The 21903-nt window shown below is 42.5% G+C and overlaps 2 protein-coding genes across 4 annotated transcripts; one reads left to right on the top strand and one right to left on the bottom strand.

Annotated features, from left to right (window-relative positions):
- Positions 1-4072: 4072 nt before the first annotated feature.
- On the top strand, positions 4073-12126 carry eif4g2a (eukaryotic translation initiation factor 4, gamma 2a). 3 transcript variants are annotated; one of them, XR_008339635.1, is made up of 23 exons: positions 4073-4279; positions 5491-5519; positions 5734-5840; positions 5991-6047; positions 6751-6876; positions 7015-7117; positions 7203-7337; positions 7416-7482; positions 7562-7713; positions 7813-7923; positions 8009-8191; positions 8302-8440; positions 8535-8698; positions 8782-8889; positions 9022-9132; positions 9225-9329; positions 9434-9649; positions 9734-9992; positions 10084-10288; positions 10389-10597; positions 10717-10838; positions 11003-11153; positions 11198-12126. XR_008339635.1 is itself a non-coding variant. In XM_053429639.1 (22 exons), exons 2-22 carry the CDS (start codon positions 5517-5519, stop codon positions 11066-11068), a joined length of 2748 nt encoding a protein of 915 aa, XP_053285614.1. In that variant the 5' UTR covers positions 4073-4279; positions 5491-5516; the 3' UTR covers positions 11069-12126. The 3 variants fall into 3 exon arrangements, 2 of the variants coding, with proteins under 2 accessions (XP_053285614.1, XP_053285621.1); XM_053429639.1 differs by having other exon boundaries at positions 11003-12126; XM_053429646.1 differs by lacking the exon at positions 5991-6047 and having other exon boundaries at positions 11003-12126.
- An 848-nt stretch (positions 12127-12974) lies between these two features.
- ctr9 (CTR9 homolog, Paf1/RNA polymerase II complex component) lies at positions 12975-21068 on the bottom strand. Its single transcript, XM_053429563.1, has 23 exons — positions 20914-21068; positions 19572-19670; positions 19224-19463; positions 19017-19134; positions 18846-18935; positions 18197-18453; positions 17991-18098; positions 17665-17901; positions 17361-17579; positions 16970-17153; positions 16789-16877; positions 16495-16680; positions 15859-15946; positions 15618-15766; positions 15419-15535; positions 15182-15327; positions 14989-15060; positions 14636-14771; positions 14366-14512; positions 14136-14278; positions 13971-14046; positions 13767-13879; positions 12975-13680 (listed from the first exon to the last, which is right to left on the bottom strand). Exons 1-23 carry the CDS (start codon positions 20956-20958, stop codon positions 13299-13301), a joined length of 3441 nt encoding a protein of 1146 aa, XP_053285538.1. The 5' UTR covers positions 20959-21068; the 3' UTR covers positions 12975-13298.
- Between the last annotated feature and the right edge of the window lie 835 nt (positions 21069-21903).

Raw genomic sequence — 21903 nt, forward strand, 5'->3', positions numbered from 1 at the left:
AATTAAATTCCAGATTTCCTTTTTGTAATGCTGTTGTCATAACATAATCTTGTTCTCATTAATACAATTGTCTCATAATGAGCCACACAACATACGTATTTTCATTGCTTTCCTCTATGAATATCAGCACATTTCTCATCTACCATTCACTGACACGGTGATAAATGAGACCGGCTGCTTTGAAATAGTTGTGATGGCAGGTCAAGTGCAAACCTCCCCACATGAATTAATTAGGTTTGATTTCATCCTCTGCTCCGGACGCCATTACTCCACTACAGAGAACATCATCATCTTCTATGTAAGGCCGCTGTTTCATAAAATAGTTTGCATCAGCATCTTTCTACTCTCTCCAAAGACGGTTCAGACAACATGAGTGGATCTGTCTAGTCCACAGCAAAGTGAAACAAAGCAAACCACCGAGTGCAGGGAGAGCTCCTGTTTTTCCTCGAGTGCACATCCAGCCTTTGCTGACTTTATTGGCACAACGGGATTAATTAACTAGCAGCAGAGTGTTTACTGTCAGAAACTGGCTTCATTTTTCTTTTGTGAATGATTGATGCCCCTCAGGGGTGAAGCAGCAAACTGGTGCCGGCATAGAAAAAGTTCTAACGCTCCCTCGACTAACAGGGAGAACGATAAAAGAAAACATCATGAAACAAACATCTCTGAACAGGATGGGATTAGGTGTATCAGGGTGTGTCAATGAGAAACGCCTGCAAGGAGAGACATTTTAATCTTCTCTCAGTGATTCGATAACACAGCTGAGTAAACGCTTTGTGTCCTTATTTTAATTCTCATTTATCCATCAGACCGAGAAGCACTTGAGGATTTGAGGGTTCGACGAGAGGTAATGATCTTATGATCTAAGACATCACATATGGTCACAAACTAAATCCAGGCAATTGTGAGATGATTAAAAATATATAAAAACAGTGAACCAACACTTATATACAGTAAATAGAATAAAGTCCAGTTAGTTGCAAAGAGAGACAGACCTCGTAAATTGCCTGCATGCCCGTGTCTAGGGAATATTACATCCATATTTAGATGTGTTTAATTTTCTGACTATCTTTTAATTTGAGATTTTTAAGAGTGTAGAATACCTCAGGCCTCCAAACATATTCTGCAAATCAGTCTAAATATGACAGAATCTCAGACATATTCAACCAATTACAAGATTAACAAGTTAAGTGTCACATGCCAACAAAAACTGGATACCCGGATCAAAAGAGAGGTCTTCCCCATTTACTGTTTAGTCATGTCAATACAAAGTGTTCTAGACTATCTGGATCTGCAGGTCTAACCATGTCACAGCAAGTCAAGGCAAATAGAAATGCACTGACTTGACAAAATCAGTTTATCATCATACATGCAGGTTCAATATCTTTGCACTACAGTTGCTCAGAGGCTCAATAAAAGCTCACGAGTCCTCGCTAATGTATCAGTGTCTTCATTATTTTCATCGTCCTGACAGCAGAGGTTAATGTTGCTCTTATCTTGCACAGTGGGCGGCACGGTGTAACCTGAGCCTCACCAGCCCGATCTCACCCAGTAGTCACTTACTGGCAGATGGAGGAAGTGACTCATCTCAACACGTCAACATGAACGGTGATGTGGGTATCAGATGGTGCACACAATGCCCAGAACGTCTTGTGAAACTGTTCCACCCCTCCCCTTCAAATCGACTGTAAATAGAAGCCTGAGGGGGACAAAAATTAGGTCATGAAATAAAGTGCAGACTGAACCAAGTGAGCACAGAGTGTAAAAACTCTATGAACTGTGCTCTGACAGGAGTTGAAACCGATTGGCCTGTCCTCCTAATGGTGGTGCTACAGGAAAGGTCAGGCGATCACTAGGAACATCAGGATTCTCTTGGGACACATAAATATTCACTGAACAATCAATGGAATTTTCCATTAGTATTTTTTTAAAGGTCAGGTCGTCACCAAAATAATTATCTTCTGGGGATTATTAATATCTGTCAAATTCATGCAAATAAGTAGAGCACTGGTGAAGACATCTTGCTCTTTGCACAGAAGTAGTTTAATCCTTTATACACAGTAAAGTCAAAATGCTACATCCGAGCTGGTTCATATACCATTTGGGCTTTGACAGCAGGATAGTCCAATAATATACTTGATCCTCCTCTTGTTGCATCCATGAGGTAAAATACTGAATCCCTTCTGGTTCCTGGGTCAATAAATTGTACTTGTAGATTTACAATTCAATCAGTTTTGTCTGATTTGCGGGGGTGTCTTAAAAGAAAGACAAAACAATGGATCGTTTTTATAGGCAATTTTTAAAGGGGAAATCACCATCGAACAATAAAGATAACATTGAGATGTTATATATATATATATATATATATTAGTACCAAATAGCCTCACTTATCTTGACTTTAAACATGAAAAACAAATATTACTAAAGTGTCAAATTTGTATTTTTTAAATTGGCTCCCACTGTTTCCAAATGGAAGAAATGCGATAGTGCAGAGTGCCTGACATGAGAATACCTCTACTGGGTAGTCTGGACATGTACTGATCAAATGTTATTTTAGGGGTCTTAGGACTGTTTTGGTCAGAGAACAAAAGTATTATAAACATGTTCACGCAGGTTTCAGGGAGCTTTGATGCACGACTGGAGATGATCCGAGACACATCTAAATGGGCTGTTGCACCATCGCTGACAACAGGGTGGAAATGGACACCAAAAGAAGCAACTCAACAGGCCAAAGCAGAACTCCAGCATGCTGACGTTGTGGGCCACGTTCAACAGGGAAGAGAGGTTCGGGCCTAGGTCCTGTTAAACAAGGTTACTTCTTCAGAGCCATGAAAATTGGAAGCCCTGGAACTCCGGAGTCAGGAAGAGGCAGCAAGATGTGCAAAGGCTCAACTCCAGCTACCCTCGGGCACATCCATATTGGTTTTAAATAAAGTCTCCCTTAAGGTAGGTATACATGAAGAAACCACCAGGTACTCAAATACCTTGCAGCAACGAATTAAACAAAGAGAACTGTGTCCAATGCCTTGCTTGGAGGAAAGATCCCATCTGGGCCACACAGGATGCTCGGAGGAGGCACCCAGATCTGCTCAACCTGTGGTGGGCCTGCCTTAGAAGAGTGGTCTTGAGATCTAAAGGCCGAAACACCTGATAACACTAAGGTGCACAACTGAAGATATGTCCTTAGCATCCGCTGGTGGTCACTAGCATCTGCTAACATCACCTGGTTGTAGGCAATAATTAGTGTGGTAGAACATACAGTGTTTAGTTAAAAAAGGAAAATAGGTAATGATGCCTGATCTACTGAGTGGGCCACATGGCTTTCATAGGGCTGCCATACAAGCCAGTAGCCAGTCAGATTTACATTTAGCCTCTAGCGTACTCTCAAGCTCTGCCTGCATCATTGATCACAAGGCCAAAACACTTGATGGTGCACAACTGAAGCCATGTCCCTAACATCCGGGTGGTGGCCGCTAAAACCTGCTGACACCTCCTGGTAGTTGGTAACTTGATTTGTGCAGAAGACCTTCAAACGTAGAGGGGACATTCACCATCGTGGCCTATATTCATTTTTTTTCATCATTTTGGGGATATTTTTAGACACTGATCAACTAGAAATAAACTGTGTATGGATGGTTTCAATAGATCGTCCTTTGGGTATTACGGTGCTCCCACGTTGCAATGATAGTTCCCTGCCAGAGGTGATTTCTAGACACAAAGAAAAAAAAATTGATAAATTACAACTGTAAATCAAATGAGCTAAATATAAACTAAAATAATCACGAACAAAATGTGGGCCAATTTTCTAATCATTGGTCCAATCATGCCCCCTCCCCCTCCGCGCAGGGCCTCGGGGGAAAGTGTTTCCGGTCCTCCGTGTTTTTGGAAACCACAGCGAGGAATTTAAAAACTGAGGATAAACTCAGGTGAATCAGGTTCACGTGCTGCGATCACGTCTCATGTCTGAATTGCGAAATTGTCGGTGCCTATCAATTTTTGTCTCTGGCACCGCCGGTCGTGACATCAGTGGGGAGGGATGATGACGTGTGAGCCGGGCGCCGTACAAAGAGCAGCTGCACGTGACGTAGCGGGCCAGTGTCTGTTCTCTCTGGAGCCGCTGCCACATCTGATCCGTCGTGTCGCTGCTCCGTTGAAACAAAAAAACCTTTCAGGGTTAAACACGACATTTCCCGCTCTCTCCGTTTCCCTCTCCATCTGTATTTATTTATTTCTCTTGGGTTGCCAAGACATCAACTAAGCTGTCGTCCCCTTTGTAAAGGTGAGTAGCTATTTCACCCTGGTTTTTGTGTTTTTTTCCCCGGTGCCCGGCTAGTGTTAGCTAACCGACCTGTCTGCGTGGATTTTCCGTTCAGGTCAACTGTCATGTACCAATCGACGCGACACACAGCTGAGATTACGATGGATCGTCGGCTGGTTTTGTTGGTGTAAATAAACTGAACCTGTATTTGGTTCCCGTTCGTCGAAACGTTGTGCGGTTTCTGAGAATTGTTTACGGCTCGTTAGCATTAGCTTACCGGTGGCCTACTTAGCAGCCTCATCCACAGACGTCGCAGCGAGGACTTCCGGTGTTTGAACAAAGACCTCATAAAATCAGCTGTTTGTTGGCCTCGATATTCCACTGACTCCTTTTTTACATCTGAATCCACTTCGATTCGTGTGGATTAAATAAATAAATACGACCATTTAGTGTTTAAAAAACCGTTTTTTACTAGATTTTAACGATGGTTTTTACCCGTTTTCTAAATTACCGTTATCGTCGAGTGAGATTGAAACGTGTGATTTTGAGAGAACCGAACTGATTGCGACAGGTTAATTAACTCAAATCGTACATCGGATTACAATGTCCCCGACGTCGGATCTGGATAAATCCAGCGCACATGTAATCCAGGTCCTGTGTCGAAATCTGTTTCTCTCCCTCCGGTTGTTTCCGGAGTTTCCTTTTCGTCGCTGCCCTCAATGACCGGGGATCCCTGTAGGTGGGGTAGTTAATGCGAGTTAAACCAGGTCACCGTTGGCTTATGTGAGGAAGAGGAGGAGGAGGAGTTGTGAGTTAAATCCGAGGTTAGGAAACACGTCGACGCAGATCGTCCACCGCGGTGTGCTAAGCTAGCCCTGTTTCACTTCCACGTGCAGGCCCTCAAGTGCTCATCGTTCCGATCAAATCAGTACGGCTGTTATTAAAGATGAAACCGTATTAAAACGTATTCGTCGTCACTGTCGCGTGTTTGTCTGATGCCGATGACATCAGGGTATCTACGGGCCTTCACGCCGGCAAAAGCCTCGGTTTCACTGTCCCGATTAAAGATGGCTTCACCTCCTAAAGCTCATTCACATGTCCTTCACGTGTTTTATTGTAAAATCATGCATTGGTTAATGTTTCGTATAGCACATTTCAGTTTTTTATCTACCTGGTATCTGTATCATTACATTCATGTGGACCTTAATTAAATTAGGTATTTTTTTTTAAAGGGTCAACCCATCTTTCCGTGCATTTGATGGTGAGCATTTATTATTGTATGTTCCTTAGAGGAATTGACAATAATTAAATTAATGCACTTTGGGACTAATTGTAGGATTTCACATGTTTATTATTGTTATGATTGACACAGATATTAGGTAACATGTATGTGGAGTTGAGATGTCATCGGTAGGGTTTAACTACCTTTAGTTGATGCTTTATTAAATCAAATTTCTGTGTCTGTCTCTTTCCAGAAACCCTTTTCCCACCCCAAATCTAGGAATTTATTCTTTTCAGATATTCTTTGTCAAGCCGCCAAAGTGGAGAGTGTCGTTGCAGCAGGGGGTCCTTCTCGTTTCAGGTATTGCACTTAATTAGACCTGGTGAACTTCCTATTTACAGACAGTCCTCTCAAATAGATCACTTAATAACTTGGGCTCACATTTTCATATGAGTTAAAACAGTTTTCCTTTCCTTTTCTTTTTATTGATTTATTCTTTTGGTATCGCAGTGTAGGGGGAGAAGGTGGGGGTGCCACTGAGCACTATCCCAAGACTGTCGGCAACAGGTGACTTTCCAAATTTTCCTTTCACTTGGAACACTTGGTCACTAATCTTTGTCAGATATTAAGTCCTTAAGCCTCTTCACTGGCCTTCAATTGCCTTCTCACACGTTAATTTATTTCAGCACATCTGGGGAAAGTGGGTCTTTACTGTCTGAATACACTGATGTATGACTCCTACACTCTGATGCTAGTCATGTTATTAGATGAAACCTCATTTGAACAATTAACATTTTACAACTAATTATTTTTGATTAACCTTCCACTTGGACTGGCTCAGTTGGTATCTGTAGTACTGACATAATTGGAACATAAGCAACTATTTTGACAATCGGTTAAAGTTGTTTTAGTCAAAATGCCATGGTCGGCTTCCTCTTATCACTTCTAATTCTAAAATGAACAGGTTAACTTTTAGGCCAAAAAAATACTATTTGAAGGCATTGACTTGATCACTGGAAATTTGAAACAGAAGAGCAACTGATGTAAGATGCTGGAAATGTGATAAGTCCCTGAAAAACTATTTCTCCCATTGTCACTAACTAAACTACCTCAAAAGTTGCTTGATAAATTTGTTTAATCAGTGGGATTTTTACAACATTGCAGTGTAGCTTATACACCAAATATCAGGGCTAGCTATTTGATAAGTTTGCTTTTTCCTGATAAAAAATATTTCTGTTCTAACGTTTGCTTTGTTTTGTGTTCATTATAGCGAGTTCCTGGGGAAAACCCCAGGCGCTGGCGTTCAGAGATGGGTCCCTTCTCGAAACACTAGACGAGAGGTAATCTCCTCAAACAACAAAGGACTAAATGATGTAATCTTTAGGAAAGTGAGAGGGTAAGTTTCCATTTAAATCCATATTCGATACAAATCTAGCCAAATTTATAATTTCAGGAATGATTGTACCATCTGACCAAAAGAAGGCATTTTAAGCATGGTGTTTTTTAACCACTCTTTTTTTCCTCTGCATTTCAGCATATTGAATAAGCTTACTCCTGAGAAGTTTGACAAACTATGCCTGGAGCTCCTCAATGTGGGTGTAGATGCAAAGTTTGTCTTGAAAGGAATCATCTTGTTGGTGAGTATCTTCTTAAAGCTTGCTCATCTAGTAATCCTTTAGCCTTTGAAACGAACCTTCAATAAGTCATATTCTCTGTTTTCAGATTGTTGACAAAGCCCTTGAGGAGCCCAAGTACAGCCAGTTGTATGCTCAACTATGTCTACGCTTATCCGAGGATGCACCAAACTTTGAAGAACCAACAGAAACAGATAATCCAGCAACACAAAAGCAGAATACTGTGAGTTTTTTTTAGAATGAGTTTATTGGTATGGCACAGAGTCTAGACGTGTAAACCTGAACATTTTCTGTTTTACAGACCTTCCGAAGACTTCTGATCTCCAAGCTTCAAGATGAGTTCGAGAACCGTGCTAGAAATGTCGAAAGTAGGTCAATTGACTTTAATGTCTGATTGAGAATTTGCAAACTTGGCCATGTCTTTAATGGATTTTTCTTTTTCTGTAGTCTTTGAAAAACACGATGGCCCACTCACTTCTGAAGAGGAGGAGCAGCGTGCTATTGCAAAGCACAAGATGCTGGGCAATATCAAATTCATCGGTGAACTTGGCAAACTCAACCTTATCCACGAATCGATTCTACACAAGTGCATCAAAACAGTAAGTTCAGACAAAATCATGTAAATGTTATTCGACAGGTATTATGGTTGTGCAGAACAAAAGTAAAACCTTCTAATGAAATGTTAATTTCTCTTTAAGCTGTTGGAAAAGAAGAAGACAGTCCAGCTTAAGGATATGGGCGAAGATTTGGAATGCCTCTGTCAGATAATGAAAACAGTGGGACCTAAACTTGATCACGACAAGGCTAGGGTGAGCACCTAAAAAGCAAACTGAAAAATGGTTGACTGTTAAAATCCCTTTGTTCCACTAAATAACCCCAAAAATCTCCCTCCAGTCCTTGATAGATCAGTACTTCAGCCGCATGCGATCCTTAACGAACAACAAGGAACTTCCGGCGAGGATTCGTTTCCTGCTGCAGAACATGGTGGACCTGCGAGCCAATAACTGGGTCCCACGTAAGGCCCATATTGACAATGGACCAAAGACGATCAACCAAGTTCGTCAGGAGGCAGCAAAGGTTAGTCTACCAGGTTTATTTTAGCACAATAGGGTTTAGGATCAGCATTAAAGTCGTTTTTTTTTTTTTCTGTAGTCTGCATGTAGTCATAGGTTCTGTTTTCTTTACAGGATTTGGGCGTTTTCATTCCACATTCACATGATGGAATGAGGAATGAGTTCTTCATGGACAATTCTTCCTTTATGCCAAGGATGAAGTATGATCGGGAAGGGGTCGGTGGACTGGCTGATATGTTTGGACAAATGCCTGGTATGTCAGTTTATTCCCCCTTGAACGACAAGATAAGTTCAATTATTGAAGAGTTGGTCCTAAATGTGTTTTCACTTCAAATTGTTTTCTGTAGGCATTACCATTGGGACAGGTCCAGGAGTCATTCAGGACCACTACTCTCCTACAATGGGACGTCACCGCACAAACCCACTCTACAACGGCCACATCGGAAATGGAAACGGTTCACACCAGCCTCAGTTTGAAGCAGGAAACAAACAGTTCATAAAACCGAACCAGGTACATGCCCCATTGTCAATGTTCGGTGTTTGTTACCCAGTGAATCTACACATTGCTAACGCTCATGTTGTGAAATCTCACAGGGGCAGGGTTCACCGGTCTTCAACCACAAGCAGAATCATTCAGGGCAGATGCAGTCTAAGGAAATGTCTTCACGATTCGTCAAGAAAGGAAAACTCAATGCTGATGAGGTACTAGATTTTCTGATTTGGCAAAGATTCGTTTTCAATCCTAAATTGTGGCTATTTTTAAATTTGTCTACAGATGTGCAGCAATATTCTAACGTGTCATTATGATAAACCTTGTTGTGTTTCTCCCTTCAGATCAGTCTGAGGCCAGCACAGTCCTTCATCTTGAGCAAGAAACAACCGCCGAAGATGCTGCCACACATGACCATGATCCCCCAAAGTACCCAAGGTTCACCGCTCGGACAGGTAACATTTTTACTCAATTCGCGTATCATTTCAACTGATTAAGCACATGAAGGCTCTGGGAAACGTGCACTCATTTGGCTTTCTTTGTGTAGTCTCCTCAGCTTGGCTTGAAGACCAATCCACTTCCGATTCAAGAAAAACCTGTAAAGTCCATCAAAAAAGCTCCTCCAACGAAGGAAGAGTTGAACAAACTGACGGTACGCTCCTCACAGCTCACTCTTCACTTGCTTCCTGAACAATGAACAGAGCACATTAGTAGTTTCCCAGCACATTAAACTTTATGGTTCCTTTTAAATTTCAGGAGACACTGATGACTGACTACCTGAACAACAAGAACATCGAAGAGGCAGTGAATGCAGTGAGGGAGATGAAAGCGCCCAAGTATTTTTTGTCTGAGATGCTGAATAAAATCGTGGTTCAGTCCCTTGACCGGTCAGATGAGGATAAAGAACAAGCCAGCGCCCTGATTCACGCACTCTGCACAGAGGGCCTCGTCGCTGGTGAAAACCTGATGCAGGTCAGTGTTGGTGGTTTTTAAATCTATTCACTTGTGGCTGTCTAGGTTATTCTGTACTGTAATAAATTACTTTTTTTTTAACAGGCGGTTCTGAGTGTCCTGGACCAGTGCCCCAAGATCGAGGAAGAAGTCCCGCTGGTGAAGTCTTACCTGGCCCAGTTTGCAGCGCATGCCATCGTCGCTGATTTGGTCAGCCTTGCAGATTTAGCCCATCACCTGGAGAACGGTGCACATTTCCCCCTTTTCCTGCTCTGTCTGCAGCAAATGGTCAAACTAAGGGACCGTGACTGGCTGACTGACATGTTCCAGCTGAGCAAAGTCAACATGCAGAAGATGCTACCCGGTGCGTCCAAATATCAGTTTGACTCTTGTATTGGGAAATTTAGTTTTAATGATGGATACAGTTATTGATTATTTTTATTTTATTTCTGTAGAATGTGACCAAAACAAGGACCGAATGCTTGAGATTCTGGAGGGAAAAGGTCTCAGCTTTTTGTTCCCTCTGATGAAACTGGAAAAGGAGCTGCTGAAACAGATTCAAGTGGATCCTTCCGCACAGTCCATCTACAAGTGGATCAAGGACAACATCTCCGCTAAACTCCACACAGACAAAGGCTTTGTCAACATCCTTATGACCAGGTACAGCAGCCTTGAAATCAGTGTTGGCTAATCTTAACACCAAACAGTACATTTTGCCCCTGGAGTATTACAGTTTATTAATTGTCCTCTTGTGTCCCAGCTTCTTGCAGTACATTGCTTATGAGACCAACCCTGATGACGATGAAGAGCAGCTTGCAGCACCGAGCAAGGAACAGCAGGACGAGGAGAAGCAGCTGCTGCTGTCTTTCAAGCCGGTGATGCAAAAGTTCCTGCACGATCACATCGAACTCCAAGTGGGGGCTCTGTACGCCCTGCAGGTCCACTGCAACACCAAAGGGTTCCCCAAAGGTACGTCCACCTGTAGTTCACATAGCCGCTAAAGTGGGTTTTGTTATATGCAGAGAGTTCAGCTACCATTTGTGTAAAAGCTTTCACGAGCCTAATGATTCGCTTTCTTTTTTTTTTAGGCATGTTGCTGCGCTACTTTGTGAACTTTTATGACATGGAAATAATTGAAGAGGAAGCCTTCCTTTCATGGAAAGAAGATGTCACCCAAGAGTACCCAGGGAAGGGGAAAGCATTATTTCAGGTACATTTCTAATAACTGTTTTCCAAATGGTTTCCAGAAATAACTCTAGTGACCTGGCTTTAATATCAGTTTTCTAAAGTGTGCGTGTACCTGTACTTGCTGTCAACCATCTGTGTTTGTCTTTCATATAAATAACTTGGCCTAATGTTAATATTGTTTTCCAGGTGAACCAGTGGCTGACCTGGCTGGAAACTGCAGAAGAGGAAGAGTCGGAGGATGAAGATTATTAAGGAACAGGCCAAAGCCATGTGTTATCAGGATGCAATGATTTTCTTTTCTTTTTTTACTTTTTGTAATAGTTTGTTGTCATGTGCTCTTCCCCCTCCCGCCCCAACTCCTGCCCCCTCCCACCCAAACTCCTTCCCCCTCCTTGTTTATATTTTTCAACCACTGTTACAGTTCATTACACTATGAAATGCTTTGTCAGATCAAGCCAGCATCACCATCTTTATCATATTTATGCTTTACATTCTAATTTCCCTTAGTTGATGTCCTACAGCTGATGTTTTATACATTTCAGTCATCTTGGGTTGGTTTCTTTTACAGTAGGCGGTATTTTGCAGAAAACGTATCGACGCGAAACCTGACCCATTTTATCAGGAGTCACTAAGTGCTGCCGAAACTGTTTACAAAAGAGAAAAGGCTCTAAAGTACTGCAAAGAGACCTTCCTCAGTGTTTTATCAGCATTTGTTAATCAGTTTTTAGATGCACTTTGCTCAACATCTTGAGTCGTTGCAATAGTAAAATACTTTCCCCCTGATTTATTCAATCGATCAGAATCCTTTTCCTGTGCTTGAAATCAGACCATTTTGTCTCAAATCAAAATCTTAAGCAGGAAATGATGACTGCAACAACAATGGTCTGTTTTCATGTGCAGTGATTTCAGTAACCCACATTAAGCTTAACGAATTAAGAGCTTTTTTTATGTATGAAACTTTTGTGCTGTTAGGAATGAATCTGTGTGGCCTTCACTTTTTTAATTTATCAATTAATATGGATATACCTCTAACGTATCTCAGACTATACTTGAACGTCTCCGTTTCCGGACTGGGGCAGCCAAAGCTTAGTTTCCTGTGCTAGATGTTCACCACCACCACCACCATGCGTGGAAATTTTAAGTCCGTTTGCCATATTTGTCGAGTTTTTAAATGGTCTTTTTATCTTCACAGAATTACAGAGAATGTACTGTATGTGTAAACTTAAAAGGTTTTGGAGTTCTACCGGGATTTTAAGTGACATGTTTAGTGTACAATTACGGATCAAGGTTGAAATAAAGTTAACAGTTCATTTTGTTGTCCTGAAGATTTCTTTTTAATTAGCCTGTATGGAAAATGTGGGTTGAATCTTGAGTAATTGACAAACTTAATAGCTGACTACATTAGTTTGTGAAATCTGATAGTTGACTTCCATACAAGCTTAATGTTTTTTTGGGGTCAAATGGAGCTCATTGTTCACATCATTTATTAAGTCAGGTTAAGTAGGCTTGATTTAAAATGGAAAGACTGTGTAAATGCGGAATATGGACATGTGAACTGGAAATGTTACATCATGACCTGACGATATTTGAAAAGTAAAGGCAGCTGTTGGGAGAAAGATGCTTTATAACAAAGCCTCCTGTTTATCTTTAAGAATGAACGGGGGAAAGTGCCCAACTTCCATATTAGACAAACTACAATGGCAGTTTAATAAGCAAGCTGCACTAAATGCCTGTCGTAGATGTCATTTGCAGAAATTTGCCAATGTTTTTCATAAAGCTTATTTTTTTGGGAAACCTCATGCTAATGTGTTCATTAGCCTACATCCTGCCCTTCCAACAAGTTCCATTGAATCATTCCCCCCCCCCCCCCCCATAAACCCACTAACTTGATAAAAGCAGAAATGAATATCTTCCTTCGTGCAGGTAATTATTTGTATCAGAATAAATGTCAGTGATTTACAAGACAAGACTGAATTGCTCATTATGGTTTGTCTGTTGCTGAAGTGGCTGTGCTATCGTCTCCAGTTTATTCAGAGACATTTCACCAAGCTTATAGATGGAAACCGAGTGATAAAACAAGCAGAAAATCTATTATGAAGTTGTATTTATCTATTGAGTTGATGCTGGAATGATTCAGAAGAAGAATAACCTGCCACAATTCTTTGTTCTCTTTTTATTTCACATTTTGTTGGTGTATCTTCCCATTTTCAGCCAGTGTCATGTCTGACTATCTGAGATATAAAATAATGTTTACACCTTTTAGTTGGTTTCAAATTTGTTTCTGTTTAACAAAACTCAGAATCTGTGAAAAGACATTTACAGTGGACGTGAGAATTAAATGGCCAAAAGACCGGGGGGGATCCTACACTTTTCTAGGCTAATCCCATGAAATACCAACAGAAATCCCTGCTTATAAAAAGAAATAAAAATGCAGATGTGGACAGTTTTACATGGAACAATTCCTGAACAGGGGTTTAAAGATTTAGTCGCTGTCGTCATTGTTGGAGGCTTCAGGTTCGGAGGCGTTGTCAGAGCGACGGGGGGAGCCCTCGTTGTCTGATCCCACCTCAGATCCTCGGTCTGATGCCGCGACGGGTGAACCGGGCCGGGAGTCATTGTCTGATCCCGACCGACTCCTCTTGCTCTCGTTGTCGGACTGCTCCGAGTCGGACTGGCGCTGCACCCTCCTCTTCTTCACTGGGCGGTCGCTGCCAGAGTCGTCATCCCCCGAGCCCGCAGAGCGCCGGGGGCTGCCAGCCTCGCTGCCGGATTGGTTCCTACCTCCATCCGAGTCACTTTCGGAAGCGATGCGCTTTTTGTGGCCTCTTTCGTCATCAGATCCTGAACCACTGTCTCTTTGTTGTCTGTCAGAGAAATTGCACCGTTCAATAGACAGTTTCCAGCACATGTTGTATTGTGTGTTTGACTGTTAGCACAATGTTTTTTTTACCTTTCTTCAGCTATTTTCAGTCCATCCTCATCTGAAGAGGATTCAGAGGAGGAGATTATAGCCTTAGACTTGATCTTTCCTTTGAGAGATGGTGGCAAACGCTCAGGCTGGCTCTGAAAACCAGAAATAATGGATGTTAGAAAACATGTTTTTAAATGACTTCATATTGATAAAAGAGCTCGATAAAGAAAGATCAATAAGAACCTTTTCGATCCTCTTTCGCTCTTTGGGTTTACGCTTCTTGGGTCGAGATGATCCTTCCTCATCATCACTAGCAGGTCTGCAACACAAGACAACGTGATCTTAGCATCTACGCTCTTTGCACTGTGGTCAAATAAACCACATTGTCATTAACCACAGCAGACTCACTTCCTCCTCCTCTTCTTCTTCTCTCCATCCTGACCCTCCTCCTGCTCGCTGCCGCTCCCACCCCTTCTCTTCTTCTTCTTCTTCATTGGCAGGTCCTCGTCGGAGTCGTCGTTGACAAACTCATCAATGTCACCTTTCTTACGCTGAGAGACAAAAATAAGTTTAAAAAACAGCGTATTCTAAGTATTTAAGGGTCTGATGATGAGTTTGCTATCAGTGTTAACACTCACACGTCCACCACCTCCCTTCTTCTTTTCTTTGGCCATTTCCTTCGACCCCTCAGCAAAGCTGAGCAGGCCCTTGGTTTTCTCCACGTACAAAGCTCTCTGCTCCAGGAGCTTCTTCTGTCCCTCGGCCGCTCGGTTCCGTTTGTCCTCCTAACCAGGTTTGAAAGTGACAAACCAACCAATCAATAAGAAGCACATAACTTTAAAACATGCTTAACATGAAAGCTACTTATGGTGAGCTATTTCTTTTTTGAATGACAGCAGAATAATTACCTGTTCTTTCCTCATCTGCTGGCGCAGATGGTCCCTCTCCTGCTCCTGTTTGGCCCGAAGCTCCTTCTCCTCCTCATCCTGCTTTCTGGCCCTGGCCACGTGGTACTGAGCCTGACTCAGCAGGTCAGAGCACTGCCTACAAACCCACAACACACGTACCCCCAGTGATATTATAACACAAACCTAATGAACAAAGCTCCAGCACAAGCCCATTGTAAAACACTATAATCTAAAAGTAGAAATAGGTGAAGAAACTGATTTACTATCACTATCTGCTGATGTTTATGTTTCAATTCTAATAGCATTGAAAACACAGAAATACGTCCAGCGTGTGAGGATGAATTTATACTGACCTAGCCTCAGACGCAGCAAGAGCGAGGTCAAACCTCATCTTGTCTCCGGCTTTGCTGAGGTAGCTGAAATACCTGTGTGAGGAGGAGGAGGAGGAGGAGGAAGAAGAAGAAGAAGAAGAAGGTGAGGATAAAGGAGATTAAGCAGAGAACCACCAGGGGCATCAGTAATCTCTATCAGGTCTAATGTCAGTACCTGTGAGCCAGCTCCAGCTCTTTGACAGCGCTGAGCACAGCCTTCAGGTTGCTCTTCTCATCTTTCAGCACCAGAGTGGCCAGTCTCTGAAGCACCAGGGCCACATTGAACATCAGCACCGTGTCGCTGGGCGCCACGTGACGGGCCTGGAGGGAAACGGGTCAAAACACAGAACATTAGACTCTCCTCGACCTGTAGAGTAAAATCTGATTATTTCATGTTCCCCCTTCATGTTACCTTCAGGAGCATCTGCTTGCACTCGTGGAGTTTCCCACATTTGAAGAGCGCCCTTGCCAGGTACAGCAGCACCTCAGTGTTCTGATACTTGTAAAATTTCTTCAGGCAGTTCTCATACTGTGGAGAAGGTCAAAGTACTTCACTGTCCAAACACACAAGTCAAGTACTTCCAAACGCTTGTCACAAATAAGGCCCTTACCATCTGCACGGCGCTGATGTACTGCTTCTGCTCCACGTAGATGTGAGCCAGGTTGAGCCAAACGTCGCTGATGTCTGCTGTGGCCTCTCTCACCTGAGCAAACACATCACGAGCCTCTCGGAAGAAGCCTTTGTGAGCAAGAACAGCCCCTGGATAAAATAATGATATGGTTAATGTGTATGATGTACACAATTTGATCAACACACCAAATATTAAAAGGAAGTAATAGAGCAATGCAGACCAATGCCATTGGCAGCATACAGGTTCTTGGAATCATTGCGCAGGACTTGTTTGTAAATCGCCAGAGCTCGATCCTGGTGTCTCTTTTCCTGTCAAGACAAAAACACAGATACTCCATTTAAGGATCTACTGTTTCCTTCACACACGCTGGGTTTTATCACTGAGACTCAAGCAGAGAGCCCCTCTATCAACAACATAAATCCATTACATAGCAGAGAAAGCAAACAGTGGTGCTACATCTCACAGTAAGGATTCCGCCAGTGATTTAACGGCAACTGTTGTGACAGTGATCTATTTACTACATTGATAATAACAAGATGAGATGTGTCGGGTTGATCCCATCACACGTTCTCTTTGTTGTCACAATATCCGCTGAAAAATACCAAACACCATCCGTCTTTATATAAAACCTACGATTTAAACAAGAACAAGACGCAGTCAGGTGCCGATGTACGAGAGAGAGAAAAACTCACTTTAGCATTCAAGACACCAGGTTAAAGTTGGATAAACACCACCTTGAAAATCCATTTTACTCCAACAGCATTCTACAAAGTGTTGTAAACCTCCACATGTTTAACTGCACTGTCGGCCATTTCTCTCTCTCTCTCTCAATCTGCTTCAAACAAGCAGTCTGCACCTTTTCACGGTCCCTGGTCGGCTGGTGCAGCGTCTGCAGCCACACGTTGCCCAGAGCCAGCATGGAGTAGGTGTCATTCTGCGTGGACGGCTGCTTCAGGATACGCTCAAACTTCTTCTGCCCCGGTCCCCACTCCTGTTTGGCCAAGTGAAGGTTTCCTATCAGGGACCAAGCGTCCGGGTGATCCTGCACCAAACACAGCCGACATCAGATAATGAGACTTTATCTATGGATGTTTACAAAATTCACACACCTGTGTTGGAAAAAACCAAGAAAGAGCAGAAGAAGAAGTACCTGGTTAATTTGCAGGGCTTCTTTGAACCAGTCAGAAGCTTCGTAAAAGTTCCCTTTGTCACGAGCCATCGCTCCAAGACGCAAGTAACCTACAAGCCAGAAGATTGGAATGATAATCTAGAACACCGACCTTGAGTCGTCATGATCTCACACTTTATACTCCATTGTGGGTCACGCTTACAGTCCACATAGTTAGGATGCTCTCTGAGGATGTTTTTGTAGAGTTTCTCAGCTTCGTGGAATTCACACATGGCCTCATACAGACGGGCCAGATTGTAGGAGGTGGTGACAGAAATGGCGTTGTAGTAATGCTCGTCATGCTCTCCCTCAGCTTTGGCCCGTTCCAGAGATGCCAGGAAATATTTCTGCAGGAGAGAACACATGACCCCAACCTTGAAATAGCACTGGCATTGATGCTAACTATACAGCTTTCTAGATGCTTCTGAAGAAAACTTGTTATTGGAGAGTCTATCCAATCAACATCCACTGTTTTCAATGCGTTATCAGTTGCTGAATCACAGAGTTAACGTGGTTATTTTATGACATCCAGGTTTTTGTATGTTGTTAGCTACCTTGGCCTCTCCCAGGTTGCCCAGTCGGAAGTGAAGAGCTCCCAGGTTGTTGAGGATCTCAGGAGGAACATCGGCCTGCACCTTCTCCTGCAGGATGCGTGTGGCTGTGCCATAAGCGGACAGCGCCCCCTGGATGTCGGTCTGCTCCAGGATCTGAGCTAGCTCGATCCAGGCCTCCACATCATCTGGGTACTGCTCTGTTACCTTCTTCAAGTGACCCTAGAGCAACAAAACAGCGACATCCATGTAAAAACGGTCCCTAAAATGACATTTACAGAGATGGGTGGCCAAAGAGGATACGTACTTTGGCGATGTCTCTCTTCTCCTGGTCGTCAGATGTTGCATAGAGAGAGCCCAGGATTTTCATAGTTTCATAGTTGTTGGGGTAGGCCTTCAAAACCTTTTCAAAGCACTGTGCTGCATTTTCTTTGTCTCTTCGGTACACGTACATCTGTCCCAGCCCAAAAAAGGGCAACACAAAGGTGGACGAGGCGAACTGAGTGGCCTGGTAGTAATACTGAAACGCTTGGTCGTAATCCTCCTGAAGAAAAAAGCAGACATATGAGAAATGTTAAGTATCGACATAGTAATTGATCATTGAGCTGGTGAAAGCGGAGGTCTGGATCTTACCTGCACGTGAAACGAGCGAGCTAACTGGTAGCAGCTCTCAGCCTGCATGGCTTCAACTTCCGTGTTGTGGAAAGCGTGGAGGGCCAGATGCTGCACTTTACTGTAGTCCTGAAAGGAAGATCAAACCACACAGGCGTGAACACAAGTTGAAAGAAAATGGTTTAAATTAGTGTCAGGATTTCATGTGACAATAAGGAAGTGATTACCTTTTTGAAGAAGAAGTGGTTAGCGAGGTGGTTGAGCACCATGGGGTTGCTGGGGTCGATGGTGTACGCTCGCGACAGAAGCTGCACGCCGTTTTTGATGGAGTCGGACTCCTTGCTGTTGAGCTCTAACACCGCCAAACCAACGAGAGCTCCCACGCACTTTGAATTGAGCTCCAGGGCTCGACCAAAGGCCAAACGAGCCTTCTCCAGTTTGCTGAGCTTGACGAAACAGTGACCCATCCCCAGCCTCACCTCGGCTGGTCGGACAGAGGAGATAAATGATACATGAAGAATCATCTGCAACGCATCACTTTGTATGATAAATACACATCAACTATAGCAGGTGGGTCTGCATCAATACATATGTAAAAAAAAAAGAAGTCCAGAAATGTTTAGTGTATAGCTGAATCAATCAATCTGTTAGCTGACAGAGAGAAAATCGATCCACATATATTTACCATTAAGTAATTTATCCCCCCCAAAAATGCCAAACACTCCCAATGGCCAGGAGATGCCCGATTGTGAAGTTTTTTTTTTGCAACAGCTCTTTTTAACCAACTTTGTCAAAAATATTTATGTTACCAGATGTTTTTACTTCCACATATTAATAAAAGAAAGCAGCAGAATTGTTGTCATGTGACTTGTTTACCTGGGCAGCCGGGGTTTGTACGTAGAGCCTTTTTGTAGTAGGCCAGTGCTCCCCTGTAATCCTTTTTGTTGAAGGAGATACAAGCCTTACCTGTTGAACAACAATGGTGTGATTATTTCAGTCACTCACGGAGGCCGAGATCAATCTCTGTCTCTTTGATATTGAACTTGCCGAGCAAAGCAGGGATGTTGTTGGTGGACTGATTGAGGACAAAGTGGAACTGGGCATCGGCCTGGTCCATCTTGTCTCCTTCCAGCAGGCAGAAACAGGCTCTTCCCAGCAAATGGTTCTGGTTGAAACAAGAGGGAGTTACTTAAAATGTAAAAAGTACTGGAGCCAGGGCTGATTATCAGCTGCTCTGACAGACTGTTTGCTTACCTGATCATACATGATGATCTTGTCTGCCATGGTGTACAGCAGCGTGGCCTGCGTGATGAGCTCTTTCTTGGCATCTTTGTTTTTCTCTTTACGCGCTTGCTGGACATAGTAAGCTGCCAATGTGTCCAGACAGGTCATCTGGTCTTTCTCATGGTCTCTGTAGTCCAGGTTTCCATCGATACGAGCCGCCTCCAGAAGCTTGACGAAATCCTCTGTTTTGCCCTGCTTGAAGTACTCCAGCTGAAAGAGGACAAACGGGCAGATTTCAACATTGCTCTACTTAGATCTTGTCTGATGTTTGCATTTATGATGCTATTAGTGTACAACAATACAGCTGCACTGACTCACCGCCAAAGCGATCCATATGTGAAGCTGCGTGTGCTCCTGCTTCAGGATGCTGATGACCTCATCTCCTTCGGGCAGCTGGTCGAAGTCAAGCTCGATAACCTGCGAAGAAAGGTTAATTAAGTTAAGTTATAAAGCTTCATGTCTGACAAAACACGTGTATCATTAAGTGTTACAAATGAGGGACAGGAAACAGAATGATGCATGTGAGATTCTATCAAATCCGATTTAAACATTTCAACTGTTTTACTCTCCTTTTGACATCTCCAGGGTTTATTACACCACAGAAGGTGAAGTTGCAAAACAATGCACAACAACATTGTATGGTGTTATTGGATTTCTAGATTAGTTTTCAATCAAAAAAATACCAAGTTTGGTAAAGTACTTACTTCACTAAATTAACCCAAACTAACACTCCTGTCCAGGTAATTGATACATTGCTTACATTTATTTTACAGAAAACACACACTATCACACTAAGCTGAAACTAACAGACTAATACAGCACTCCTGTGTAACAGTGATATACATGTATTGTATGTTTTAGAGGTGTTCACTCAACTTTTCTAGGGGGCATACATGCTACTGAATTATACTGGGTTGCTCTGGGAGATTTTTTTAATATTCTGCCCACAAAGCTAAATCAAGACAGGTGAAGTTCATTTCATAAACCTTTCTTGTTAGAAAGCAAAACAACGTTTAGGCACTTACAGATATTCAGATTTGTATAAATGTTGTGGTAAAATCGATGAGGCTGATCCAAAGTTTATTATTCAGCATAACAACGACCCCAAACGTAGCCACAGTGATCTTCAGTGACACATGTGGTTATTAATATAAATGGTGTCCACACCAAATACTGATTTGATTGCTGCACTTTGACGGAAGTTAATTGATCGATATTTGAATCATATTAAAGGATCCTGTCTTTATTTTGTAATGTCTTTAACTTTTGCACAAAGCTGAATTTACCGTAACAAAGAATCACCGTCAGTAAGAATCAGCACCTGGACGTTTCTACGATGCAAATGTCTTTTAAAATAAAACTTGTAACAACGCTGGTGTAACTTACAACACCACAGCTGTGGCATGTTGTTGAATTAAACCGGATATAAGGCTTAACTCTCCACGGAAAACGACCGAAAACCAGTCACGTGTGTGTAAACACATCAACTGTTTCATTATGCGAGTCAATCTGTCCTTTCTGCTGTTTACGTTTCAGATTGTCTCCATCACACGCCGAGAGCCACTGTTCATTAGCTCATTGTGGCTAACGTTAGCATTGACGGCTAGCAGCGTTAGCACGGCGAGCTTCGCCCCAAACAACAAGTCAAGCGGAGTTTTACCTCGTCCGTGTCCCGCAAAGGGATCTCAATGGAGCCGCGAGACATCCTGACGGTCCGCGAATCCCCCTGGACTTGGATTTACTTCAGGAAATAACACTCTTCTGTCCGATTTGTGATGGCAGCTAGTTCATGCTTCCGATGGGAAACAAATAAAGGGAGAGTGCAACCGAAATTGTGTCCGGACAGAATAATGGACATTGTGAGGATGTGGTTCCTACAGGAGATAAAGACACGGTGCTGGCTGTACACAGCAGTATTAGCACTTTTAAGTTAGTATCAGCTGAAAGTAAAGGTTTGACATTCAATCAAGTATCCCCACTAGCTGTGTTTACCTTTACACACTAGCCTTTACTATTACATTGTTAATGTGCAGTAATTTAGGCCAACAAGCAGCACTGTTTGTTGAAGTGCAGGTCACTTTTTCCAAGTCCTGTTTAAAAAAGACTGAAACTCATGATCATTTTCCATAGAGAACATTTTCCTTATTGTTTCCTCAACAATTCAGATTTAAAATAATTAAAACAAAAGCACCAATCCTCAATTTGATGAAACATCAGTTAAACGATGATAAAGATGTTAATGAAAAGGTCTCATTGCATCTGCAAAAACGTTTATAGATGTTTAGTTCAATAAAAATCATGGTATTCAGTACCAACTTTCTTCCAAATAAAATCTATTTGTTTAACTGTTGAAAGAGCCATCATTTTCAATAGCATATATATTTTTTTTTTCTACAGATTGATGATTATTCTCCTTACACAGAGAAGATTTACTCCCTTCATTTGCTGAGCTTAAAGTTCAACATTTGTTTTAAATAATGCTCAGCAGACGGAGCATTTCATATGTTAAACCAGTGAATTTCAATTGAAATCCATGAAGTGCATCATTGTCGCAGCCTACTGCAGGGCAGCATTTTGAGGTGGGGATTTTGGGGGGGGGGCTGCAGGATGTCAGCTGGTTTTGATGTGAAGCAGAAGAAAAAACACACAA

The sequence above is a fragment of the Pleuronectes platessa genome, chromosome 1 (genome assembly GCF_947347685.1).
Source record: "Pleuronectes platessa chromosome 1, fPlePla1.1, whole genome shotgun sequence".
Lineage (NCBI taxonomy): Eukaryota > Metazoa > Chordata > Actinopteri > Pleuronectiformes > Pleuronectidae > Pleuronectes > Pleuronectes platessa.